The 13,211-nt window shown below is 39.9% G+C and overlaps 1 protein-coding gene across 12 annotated transcripts in view; it reads right to left on the bottom strand.

Annotated features, from left to right (window-relative positions):
- The window catches only part of nrxn2a (neurexin 2a), a 149,407-nt gene that overhangs the window by 15,387 nt on the left and 120,809 nt on the right, over positions 1–13,211 (bottom strand). For all 12 annotated transcript variants that reach the window (XM_019363798.2, XM_019363805.2, XM_019363797.2 and 9 more), the window contains one exon: positions 1,827–2,008. In XM_019363798.2, the coding sequence (XP_019219343.1) occupies positions 1,827–2,008 (182 nt within the window). The remainder of the gene's footprint in view (positions 1–1,826; positions 2,009–13,211) is intronic.

Here is a 13,211-nt window from a genome sequence, read left to right as displayed (position 1 = left end):
AGAAAAAGGCACCATTGCAGGCAGATGCTGAGGCGCCACTTGGCTTCAACGACCACACACACACAGACACGCAAACACATATCCACACATGGTTCATCACCAGAAAATATCTCGTAGTCTGCTGACGTGCGTGCGCCTCTTCTCCTTCTTGTACTTGTGATTTATTAATTCCTATTTTATTCCAATATTTGGACTCAGATGCCACTAATCGGTGAATCATACAAGCTGTGATGCTTCTGCGCCAAGTTAGAATAAGGACAAAGTCTAGTTAAAACGTCATTTAAAAATAGACCGAGAGGTTTAGTTATATCCATTTCATTTAATTAAGATTGGAGCATTAGAACTCCACTAGCAAATGCGAGCTTGTTTCCTGTTTTTTTGGGCCTTCATCAGCTTATTTGGAGAGAAATGATGATATGCGACTTACATGTTTACTCATATAAAACTTTGTCACCTTAGCTGTCTTTTTCTTCCCCTTTTTGTAGCTGTAACTATTTCTGCTCTGTCTATATTTATTTAACTGCTGTTGGAAATGCTGCCAGTATGACAGTAACCACTTACGTACTGTTCACTGTGGCTTGCCTAGTTCTTTCTGCTGGCATTATAAAGGTTGAAAATACTGCAATCAGCATCAGGAACAGCTTACCAGTTTATCGATAGAATAACACGCTCTGTGGCAACTCGTGAGGGAAGCCGAAATCTCTTGTTAGCGTTTCCCTTTAAGGACCCGTGAGTTACATTGTTGCCTTGCTGTCAGAAGCTGGTGAGCATTTGAGAAGTAGCTGCAGCCGCTCTGAAGCACATGATGACATCATAGTTACTGTAATCTACACCCTCCAAAAAAGCTCTGTGCATATGCGCAGCGCCAACAGATATCCAAATGTTGTGAATCATTTTGCAGAAAGGTCATGTGATGTTATCGTGAAGTCTCTTTCTCTGCCTCCTTCTCAACATGCAGACCTGGCTTGAAATTATTCAAGGTTAACAGCTAAGAAGCCAGCTTAGAGGAAAGACACAGCAGCATTTTTTTAAACTTTTGAATAACTTCAAAAAAGTTAAATTCAGTCTCAAGGTCCAGGATCTCATTCAATTACAGTGAACTTGGCAAACCAATTTAAAGTTGCACAGAACGGAAAAACAAAAACACTGAAATCTCACATTTCAGTGTAGTGAAGTTCATTTCATGGTTTCCTTTGTTTCTATGTATGTACATGTTGTTCGGGCATTCAAATAGTTGCTGTTGCACTATTCTGTTTGCAGACAGAGTAGACTAATTTGAACAGTTCTGATAGGCTGCACACCTCACATAGACCAGATTTCCATGACATACAAAGTATGTTGTCCTTTTCGCCTCCTAAACCAATCACAATGCTTCTTTATAACCATATTTACAAAGTATGACATTAAATAGCACAATATGAATGACCATAAATGCTATTAAGGATAATTTATTCTACATAGAAAGTCTGCCCTCGTATAATCACAACATGATTTTAAGCTCATGAATACAGGATGCAGGTGGTATGAGCAGACTCACTCGTAGAAGGAAATAAAATGAATAGAAAAAGTATCTTAAAATCTCTCTGGGTAATCATTCTTACATTTTCTGTCTAAGTAACTCCACTTTTAAAAAAATGTAATATTTAGAAACCAGAAAAAGAATGAGCATAGTATTCAGAGTATTCAGAGCATAGCCGCAGGTCATATGTATGAAATATTTAAATTCTAATCTCCTTTAAGTGTTTTTTTTTATCTATCATAGCAGTGTGATACCATACCAGTCTTCCCTTTTTGTGACTTAAAGCCACACAGATTCACGCTCTTACTATGTGCAGCTGAAGATAGTCTCCAAGCCCATGGGTGCTCTCCACTCGCACCAAGATGGCATCCTTCTGCTGAGTGCTGAAGCCCACGGCTAAGCGGTCAGCTCGGGTGCTCGGGCGCTCATTGGGGGCCCAGGTGAATGTGATGAGAGCTCCGCCTTTCCCGAAGATATATGTGGTGCCAGCTGGGAACAGAGGCGATAAGGAAAAGATGAGAGGACAGACAGTAGCCAGAGACACTTTTAAAAACAGGCAGCATTTTTAACATAATTAGCTCTGCTTTATCAGGTGTCTTCCCCTTAGCCTTGGTTCTTTTAACTAATTTAACATTTGTTAGTTTTTAGTTTTGTTTTTTTTCTGGAAGTACCAATCCAAAGAGATGAGAGTCCACGTCTCTCTTTCCTTGCACGAACACTACCTTTCATTTTTCAAAATCATGCCATAGGCAGAGAAAAACTTCAACCAAAGATGGGACATTTATTAAAGAAACCCACTCATGAATCTCCATTAAATAGCCTGAACTACTCAGTTTGATGAAGCTTTGCTTTCACAGATGTAAACTTCTCTTGCACCATGGAAATCCAGAAACTAACGGCATCTTTTGTCCCTGTACCTTCTTGGTTTTTGAAAGATACGGATGATACTCTGGACAGTTTCAGTTTGTTTTTTATCATTTAGCCAATCATTTAATAATCACAGTTAAAATGCATCGCAAACACTTGATATTAATACAAAATAGCAGCTAGTGCAGTATCTAACAGGTGCATGAGAAAGAAATATATCTGTTTGAACCTTTACTGTGCAAGTCTTTCCTCTGTGCTCAGCAAGATTTTTGTCTCCTTGAGATAAACAACATTTGCAAGTCTTGCTTAAATTGCAGAATCCATATGCTGATCAGCCTGTACATATGACACCTCTTGTGACACCTGTTACATTTTCCTAAATTCTAAAAAAACAAACAAACTGCATAATGGCATTTCAAGATTAATTTGCTAAATTCTTTCATTTGTGTACTTTAAGCCATGTAATACAATCCACACAGCTTTCAGAGTTTAAATGTGGAAAATCTAAGTGAGAGCCAAGCGCTGTCCGCAGGTTACAAAGTTATGCAAAGGCAGGTGATAGTGCAGTCACTGTAATACGTGGCCATAGCAGAAACGAGAATTACTTCAGATAGTACACACAAACTCGTGTTGGATCGTTTCAGCAACTGAAACCTAAGAGCCGTTTTCACGACTGGTAGTTTTCAATGCCCGAATCGCTCAAAGATTTAAGTATAGAAGCACAGAGAAACACTTGAGACGAAATTGTAGCCTCAATGTCAACCTTCTACAAAGACTCCACTCTTCAGCGTAATGGGCACTCACCATACAGGTCTCCTATTGACAGGATCAAGCTGCTGGTTGGATGCTTTCTTAACATTAAACACCTAATCCAAATGCTGAAAAACATCCTGTGCTGGCTTTGAATTTAAATTAAAAGGGCAGGTTCTCTGACAGCAATTATTTTAAAACAAAATTATTTCTTACTGAGGTAATCTTAATTAATGTCAGGGATTTGCAGTCGAATATGAGTCAGTGACATTAGTCACATCAAAGAGCGGTTTTATTGGCTTCTTCCTTTCAGTTAATGTTATTCACAGCTGGCCTCTTAGTCTCCTCTTCCCAAATTACTTTTGAGAAGACTGAACAGGTTTGTGTGTCCTTGTAGATTCTTCTCTTCTTCTTAGATTACTTTTCTTTGCAGAATTTTGCATGGGGACTTTGTTACTTTTCACAGTGATGTGTAATGGACTTCTAGATTCATTTTCAAACCACTATCTTGCTTATTATGCCTGTGTCTTATTGTGTCTTAAACAAAATGTAGGTTACGAATCACAGCCGTAACAACTCTGCGATGGGCCCCGGGGCAGATAGTGTTTTTTTTAGGTTCCTACTGCCAGCAACCAAGGCAGGATCTCACATTCTCTCTCTCTCTCTCCCTCTCTCTCTCTCTCTCTCTCTCTCTCTCACACACACACACACACACACACACACACACACACACACACACACACACACACACACAGTATATTTGAGTAAGAAAATATTACATAGTATAGTAGCAGTAATACTAATATCAATAACATGGTTCCAGCTTTTGATCAGAACCACGGATAAAAGCATTTGAAGGAACAGACACATTTATTTAAGCTTATGCTATAAACTTGGACCATCTTCCATAAGCCCAAAACAGATTCAGCCTCGCTAAAGTCATATAAAGACATCTGTAATGTGTGTAAGCATGGAAGAAATGAGAGAAACCCATTAACCTCCGATCGTCACAGACTTATTTATAGGATTCCTCATTCGCAATCGTTTCCTATGGTCCAGCTTCTAGATACATCATGCACATATATTACAGTATTATTTGCATATTTCCAGCCTATAAATGAGAACAATGTTTCAGTGCTCTATAAAAACTACTCACCAACCCAACTTTATCTTTCGGACCTTGCGGACCAATACCCTGCAGGTATACTCAACCTGTTCTCTCCTTCCTCTTTTCAACCGTACTTTGTCCTGCTAAACATAATTTACAACAGCATCACAGGTGATGTAAACAGGTTCGCCTGCATCAACCACAAATGACAGAGAGAAAGGCCAGAAAAAAGCAAACAAACAAAAAATAATCAAAGATTTCCCAGCATGCCTCTATGCATTCAAAATGTATTTAGAAAAGGTTTCTGTTTTAATCAGTGGAGAGTAAATATTTGCAGAGCTAAAATTCAATTAATAAAGAAAATGTATACTGCATAAACAAGCTTCTGTCCAAAAGATAAAACTGTGAATTTAAAATATTAGCAGGACTAATTATCTGGTAACTATGCCAACTAGCCCCCACCTCACATCCTCTGGGCCTCGGGCTATTGTCCCAACTGCCCCATCGGATGCTACGCCTTTGTTATGAAAACAACATAGCATTATGAGGGCTTATAGTAATACATTCTATCAGCCCTACAACATATAGTACAGTACTTGTGTAGATAGTCTACTTGCCTATAAGGAGTTCCAAACTAGCACTTCACCACATACTCAACCAAAATCAAACACTGCTGGTATTTGTTGGAGGGCCATAATGCTGCAGTTGATTATATCATACAAGCCTTCATGATTCCTAGTTCTGTTTACTCTTGTGAAAACAAACAAAGAGCAGCCAAGCCACGGTGTGGTCAGTCCACATGTTCGGAGACCCCATTTCATATCAGGCCTCTTTTCAAATTTCACTCTGCTGTATAAGCCAGGACACCTCTTTAAAAGTATACTCAAGAGGCTTAAGCCTCATGCACTTCTTGTTCCCAGTTTTAGAAGTCTAAATACCGGTCTTTGGTCGATCGCTGCACATTTAATAGTGTGGTGAGTACAAATGTCACCAAATGTCATCAGAAAAATGTGGGGGACTTTGGTTATAGCTAAATAACAACAAAAAATGTAGATCTATGAAAGAAAATCATATTTTAGCAAAGCAATAGATGACATTTTCATTCTATTCAAATACGACAAAGTCATGCTTAATTACCAGATAAGTCATCTCATGTGAAAACAGCAATTTAACCTGTAGTCTTTCACTGTAACTGTCTTGAGAAGTTAGAAAATTATATCTGCCTGTTGTTATATACTCAGCTAAAATATAACTGACATGTTCGCATGTAGGCTAATGTACACTACAGAGGTGCCATGTATTGTTCACTGTAATTATTCATTCTTTCCATACTGGCTGCAGCAAAACCTAAATGGATATTAATGCAAGTGACGGTGAACAACACTGACAGATGTGCTGAGGGAAAGTTCAGACGCAGCTACTAACTGACTCCAGCAGACTGAATTAGTCAAGTGGATATCTTCCAAGGCTACAGGGCTTTTAAGTGCGAGTGTTTACTCGCTAAGCCGCAGTGGATGGATAATAACAAAATAATAGGGAGTTGGAACAAAGAAGAGTATCGGTAGATACCCTCTTGATTCAGCTAACGCCTACGCACAAAACCATGTATTAATTTTATCATTAGTTCAGATTGGTATCAGGAGTGATTTCGTATATTTTAATGGATTCTTCTCGGCTAAAATACAGCAGACCAAAAATCCAATCCAGTCTTTACTGTACTCAATTACGTGTGACCAAATTTCCGAATAACTAAGCTAAAGCTCATTAACCAAATGGTCTTGAAGTACAACACTTGATATTGGGTGACTGCTTATTAATTATGGACCTATGGAAATGTATTTCGGAAATTAGGAAATTTCAATTAAGTCTGCTGGAAGAAGGGATTTCTTTGTGAGCAGTACACACTGATGAGATAAACAAAAACAACAAAACCTCTCAGTCTTTAATCTCAGAAATGATTTCCCCCGTCAAGGAAACATCTCACTACAAATGGTTTCCGAACACAAACATTTAGTTTGCTGTTGGGATCACACGGACAGAAACAGACAGAGCAGAAAGGTGAACAAAGGTAGCAAGCACTCCTTGTGTGTGCATCAAAAAATATAGAATATTAATACACCTGCACAGAAACACCTGTCTATAGATAGCAGTAACTTCTGAATTAGTCATAACATTAAAGCATTTCAATACACCTTTCTGCCTTCCTGTTCCGTCTCCTCTTATCTCTTCTTTTCTGTGGCTGAGCTCCATCAGCGAAAGCACACATAAAATCAAAATTATTACTATAAACATCACAATTTGTTGCTTTGAAACAGCTCCTGCTCGCTCGCTCTCTGCCGACTACCTCATGGGAGTTCTCTGCTCTTGTCTTGTGGCTGTACATCACATCTGTGCTTTAATAACAAGGCATCCTTGGAGATTCTCAACTGCAAAGTGTTCACTGTATATCACATCATTATTAGTTTGCAGCTGTGGCAATTAACTATATTTTACACAGGCACTGCAATGCTCCTGCTGTCTGCTATATTATATGGGAATAATAATAAAGCGATGGAGCATATTCACTGTGCAAATCAAATTAGGGATATTAATGATAAAATATGTAAGATAACGACCTAAAAACGGCTTCAAACGTTAAGAAAATAAATTAATCATAATCCTAATAAATAATTGATCAGTACAGTGTTAAGAATTAATAGCCATGACTTTATGTCAAATGTACGGATTGACTGATATCTACCAAAGTTACATGCTAACCACTTACTGCCAGCCCATGCCCTTACGTAACGCGATTTTGTACCCCAAGATGAGATAGTGAGTCAATGAAGCATCCAGTCTGCCCTCAGTCCATCACGAGAGCAAGAAGATTTAGTGCTGCCCAGAGCTCGTATTTTTCTTTTATACCATCTATGAATCTGACCTCTTGTCAGTCATGTTGAAGGGCAGGAAGTCAATGAATGAAACGGTAAACACAACGATGGCGACGGCACACAACGGCCCTGGCAAGCGACCACTAGGAAGCACGATTAACATGAAAGGCAGCTGGCTAGGGTTTGTTTATACCCTAGCACCTATCCCTCCCGCCCGCACACTGTGCACAACACATTCCCTCCCAGCCAGCATCAAGCAATACTCGGGACTGAAGATCTGGTTCCCGCAGCAAGCCTAAATTATGCAGTTTGTCTCGCAGATCACATGCATGTTGCTTATATGATGATCTCTATGCTTTAGCAACATCTGTCGATAAACGTGATCACCAGTTAGAAAATAACACTAGAAACACCAGGGGAGGTCATTTTGACTCCATCCTCCAACAACAGCAGCAATGGGCTACTAGTTTTAATCTAATTTTTCTAATTCTATGCAAGACTTGACAAAACAAATGTTTAATATTAAGTTTTCTGTTTGGGGATGTTACTAGTTTTATAAATGATTTTGGCTATTTCATTACATGGTGTAAAGGTAAAATAGTTAACCGCACGCTGCTCTTAAGTCTGCAGTCCTGCTCAGCTTAAAACCCTATTTTGACCGCTCTGCTCTGGATTTCACTCTTTATTTGCTCGGATTAGTTCTCCACCCTCTGGATTCTCTGCTCAGCTCATCTTTATTTTTATTTTTATTTAGGCCCTGATCTGTTCAATCCTGCGGTAATTAATCATCTTTTATCTAACTACAGTCTCCTAAACATTTATATATCAGTCATATTTAGCCTTTCTATCAAAATGTACATGTTGCCAGGAAACCAAGCATGGCGCTAATGTGTAGCGTGGCGTTTTTACACTGATTTCTATGGGGGTCAAAATGACTCTGTTGGCAGTTGTAGGTGGAAGTGGTTGTAACTTTTTTTTCTTTTTATCTCACACACCCTGAAAATTCACTGCATGATGGCTGAACCCACTTTAGGAAAAGTCATGAAATATGAAATGATGGATTTGTTATAAGAGGATTAGATGATATTTGGTGCTTCCAGTGTTAAAGAAAGCTGGCCAAAGAAACCAAAGTAGCATCGCTTGTGCAACAGTCACCTCATCTAGAGTTAGACATGCTATACACTGCACCTTTAAAAACTTCTCTCAGTTTAACACAGCCCCCTCAGCATATAATGATATCATATGAATAATTCGCTTTATTTAAATACATAGTAATTACGTAAATGGAGCACCTGAATTTCTATAAAGAAACCATGAGTGATTGTCATGTCTTAATGGATCCTTTACACAACAAATGTAACAGTATGGATTGCTTGTTTGTGCCAAGATGCATGCTACCCACTCAAACATCCTGTTCTTTTCATTTGAGCTCTCAGCCAGCTGAATACGCGAGAGACGAGGCAACATGCTCATAGGACTTGCAAAATACGCTGAGATGCTGGCGATAATTTTTATCACATGTATCAGTTAAGATGTGAAAAGGTTTGAAAACGCCCCCTGAGCTTGCTGTCGTAAAGAATTCCTGTGGCCAGAGGGAGCGAATATTTGCTGTCATAATGAATCATACAAAAAGCGACTAATATCAGCAACATTACTGACACAAAGCAGTGGAATAAGCTGTAAATTACTCATCCTCTCATTGCCATTTAAATCATTTCTGGTGATTATGATCAGGATTTTCATATCTAAGTGTACCTAAGGCTGTATAATGTCAATTAACAGCTCTGAATTGGCCTGCCAGCCTCCAGCAGGGCAAAAATGTCCAAGTGTAGTACAGTATACAGTACAATATGCTGTGGAGGCATCAGACAGACAGTTTGTGAAGGGCAACAAGGGCACTTTACTGGGAAAACAAAGCTGCTCAATTAAGAAAATAAACTCACATAAATCTTTCATCTGTGAGCGGTTTGCTGAAATAGAGGGTTATGGAGAAATATCAAGTTCGAATTTATCGTTTGACTTATGGCATCTGAGGCACACTTCTTCCACGGTCTATTAAATACGGCTCACTGAAACGATGAAAATGAATAGTGCAGCCTAAAGCCTGACAGAGAGGACATATGGCTCCCAAGTAAAAATATGGCGTTCACGTTAGAAAGTGGCATCATATACTTAGCACAGTAAACACAGACTTTGGAAATCAAATCAATCAAATCAATTAAATCTGATCAACCAAAAGCCAGACTGAAAAGCGTTATGAATCTTAAATAAGCGCACATTCAGCTGGCGCACGCAGGCTTCGGCTGTATTATGCTTGAATTGCAGTTTCTGCTCCTATCAGCAAGATGTATCCACGCTGTCACTTCTTAAATTGAATGTCTGCAGCTCAGAGCACCTCCAACAAACCCCGTCTTCTAAACCAGCGTTAAGGTTTTGCCCCGCTCAGATTTCAGGTGATGTGTGTCCTGGTGAAGCTGTTTTGACAGTGACTCAAGTGCAAGACATCTCCCATCAATGCGCCACAATAGCTTTTATGACCATGTCAGTGATAATGACCCCAGCCTTCTCAGACTTTGCCCCCGTCAGCTGTCATTGTTGAAATAAAGCGATATTAAAGTTACCTGTGATGGCTTGATCGTGAGGCAGGTGTATTTTAAACATCTGGATCCAAAAACATTTTTTAACATTGCTTATGGTATTTATTTTCTAGCAATAGCTACTCAGTGTGCTTAACTCTGCCACGGGGGGGAGGGGCACGCGCCAGTCTACACCTAGTGCTTCTCTCCAGTAAATGGGGAGAGTTGCGTCAGGAAGGACATGTAGTGTAAAAGCCTTTGCTAAATCAAATATGCTTCGTGAAGAATGAGATTTCCATACCAGATCAGTTGAGGACTGGGCTAACAACAAGCGCCGCTGCTGCTGTTGCCAGCAGGGTGCCGGTGGAAACTGTGTTAGTGTTTGCTGAAGACATAGGAGGAGGAGGGGGGTTTGGCAGCAGGGCGAGAGAAGAAAATGTAGACAAAGGATGCTGAAGATTGAACTGCCAGGGAGGAGGGAAAGAGGAAGACCAAAGAGACGGTTCAGGGATGTAGTGAAGGAGAGGGTTGGTGTTTGGAAAGAAGAGATGGGGTGAGATGGAGGCAGCAAAGGGAGCAGCAAAAAGAAGAAGAAGAAGGAGAAGACGTAGAAGCCATTCACTGTGCTTCTAGTTTAATTTATGCAGTATAAAGTAGCTCTGATTGCTACTGGTGGAGTGCCCTATTCCCACCATGGATTCAAATTGTCAAGGAACTCAGAGGGAATGATGACGCAAGTAAAGCAGCATTATTTTATCTCACTGAGATGAGCCTAATAGTTACAGTTCACTTTTCTCTCTTCAGGCCACATCAGAGCTATATTAAAGGGAGACCTCATCACTTTTACACATCAAAGTGTGTTTGCTGGTCTTGGGGAGTTGCATAAAGGCTTGAGTGGCTCCAGAGGGAGCTGCATTAAATCTGATAAATGTCGGTTAGAACTGAAGACTACAAGTTTGGGAATGAATAAAAATCTGGTAGTGAGGACATACAGTCTGCTTATTAGACCTCCGTGGCCTTGCCTATGCTTTAATACATCGAACTGAATCGTAAAGCTGCATTGTGGGTAGTAGAAATAGCAGGTTTTGGCACCAAAGAAGAATGTGCCGAATGAAAAAAAGGCGTTAACTTTGATCCCCTTCTTAACTGTCCATGATGTGCTTGACAGTGTAATGCTATGCTCTCAGCTGGGTTGTGTTAAAATGGTGGCAATGCAAACTGAACATTTCCTTTCACTGCTGCTTCAGATTAAAAGCATTCAACTGGCAAAACACAGAGCAGGCTTTTAATGATTTATCAATAATGCGCCTGCAAAGCAAAACAACGGGAGTTTGTTCTACCAGGCTATAAACTGATACAGCTGTTGCTCCTCTGCTGCATGTCTGCCAAAGTAGCTGCTAAAGGATGTCAGCTGTAGTGTAAAATCCTACTTGCTGTGATCACAGTAAGAACAGGTGTCACCATCCCAATTCAGATATTATTGTATTTAATGACGAATGTGATTTTGAGATCCCGAAATGCACACTGCAGTGCTCTAATAAGCACCTGTAATCTACCAGTTATATGGCCTATGGAAAAAAAGGGAACATGCATGACACAATTGTGCACCTTTAGCAAAGAATATTATAACAGGGCTTTACTTTGTTGAGAATTTAAAACACTACAAGACCTTGAAACACTGGATTTCCTAGAAACATTTAGTCTGCAGCTACATTCATTCATTTTTGCGTTTTAGACTCTTTCTCATGGAGCACCTCTGTAGTCTTTATATTTTTTAATAGATTTTTTTTCTCCTCTTGGTTCTTTTTTTGGTTAATTTTTTAGAAGCTGAAATGTCCATTATGTACCAAGACCTAATTTAGGCCATATTTAGGCCCTTGTTATATATATATTTATATATATGTGGTATAGTGGTGGTATTTAAACTTCATGGCTTGATAGAATTTCATCCCAAAGCTGATCAATTAAATCCCTGTTTTCCTTCATCTTGATATCAAGACTGTCATGTCTGTCATGCAAGCAGAAGTTTCTGATGCAATATAATGGTACAGCAAGCCAACCTGTAATGTGCTCTGTGACGTACTAAAAAAACACATCACTCTTTGTGAATGTGACCCTTCTTCTTTTTATCGACTACCATAAATGTATGGCCAATGTATTAACTTCACTGCACCTCAAGAGGAGCCTTGCTAATGCTCACTGTAATGTTACAGATAGGCAGGATTACAAGACAATGCTGCTGTTCTTACCAGCCCCCATATAGGCCTACCTCTTCTACTAATGCAGAAGGCTGGGCTGCTTAATGGATTGCTAAAAATGTGTACCAGTTAGGCAGCATAAATGCAATCTACAGTATGTGTGCCATGATGTTTGGTTACTGGCTATTTTTTCGAGAATGCAGCACTCGCACTTCTTTTGTGTCTCATTTTTGTTCCTCTTGAGACACTTTTTCAGCCTCCTGTTCTGCTTTGCTGCAGATCTAGAGCAGGTCTCTCGTTTCTGCTTTTACGCCCCATCCTTTGTCGCGTCCATCACCCAAAACGACCCGCTCAATCAAAATGAATGGAATGGCAACGGAGGCAATGGCTGTATGATCGTGTACAAAATTAACAAGCAAAATCTGAACACATATGCATCCGCTGGCCGAGACAACCTCTGTTGCTTAAATTTGCTTTTATTTGTCGTGTGTGTTTGTAAGTGTATGATTGTGGATGTGTATTCAAGCCTTCCTCACTACAATCCTTGAGGGTAATGTAATATGCGACCCGGAGACAACTGAGCCCCCTTCAACAGACCTTCGGACGTCCCTTTTTTCCCCCCCTTTCTGCAGCTCTCAAAGCAAAGAAAAAAATAAACACTGTGGTGCACTAATGCATCGATCTAAGGACAGCACGCTTTCTGTTTTATTCAATCTTTAAATTTTGAATTGTGCCCAAAGGTATCATCACTGAAAGAAGCTCGCTAAACCATTTCCTGCACTTGAGACGTCTCTCTGCAAGCATTAGCTCCTCTTTGCCTTGCCTCAGCCAGACAGTTCTTGCACTAACATGGGGGCCCTGGAGATCTAAGTGCAGCATATTTTTACTGAGTGTGTTGAACATGCGGGTGTGTCGTGAGCATGAAGGGGGGTCAGCTGGTGCAATCTTTCTTGCATTCTTGTTGAGAGCATACAAGGTCTTTGGCACTGGGGTCATGGCTAGCTCTCTTGCGGTCTAGTGGTTCGGTGATGAGTTCAGCAAATCTCAGCATAGAACCTGATTTAAAACAACGCTGCATTTAAGGTTTTAATGGCCCTGCAGTGATGGAATATGAACTATGGCAGCAAGTTACATAATATGCTTCAAGTTGGGATTTGGCTTCCCCTGGTATAAGAAAAGCTTCAGTTAACATGGTGTTAACATTCTTAAAAAGGCCCTGTTCAATAGCTAATGAACTCATGTAGGGTATTTTGTTTAGCAAGTGGAAACATTTTATTTATAATGAACCAGATACTGCTGCTAAATTGCATAAACCAAACCATG

Source organism: Oreochromis niloticus, linkage group LG10, assembly GCF_001858045.2.
Source record: "Oreochromis niloticus isolate F11D_XX linkage group LG10, O_niloticus_UMD_NMBU, whole genome shotgun sequence".
In the NCBI taxonomy this organism is placed as follows: Eukaryota; Metazoa; Chordata; class Actinopteri; order Cichliformes; family Cichlidae; genus Oreochromis; species Oreochromis niloticus.
The sequence above is the reverse complement of the archived record's forward strand: the minus strand, read 5'-3'. Positions and strand labels throughout refer to the sequence as shown.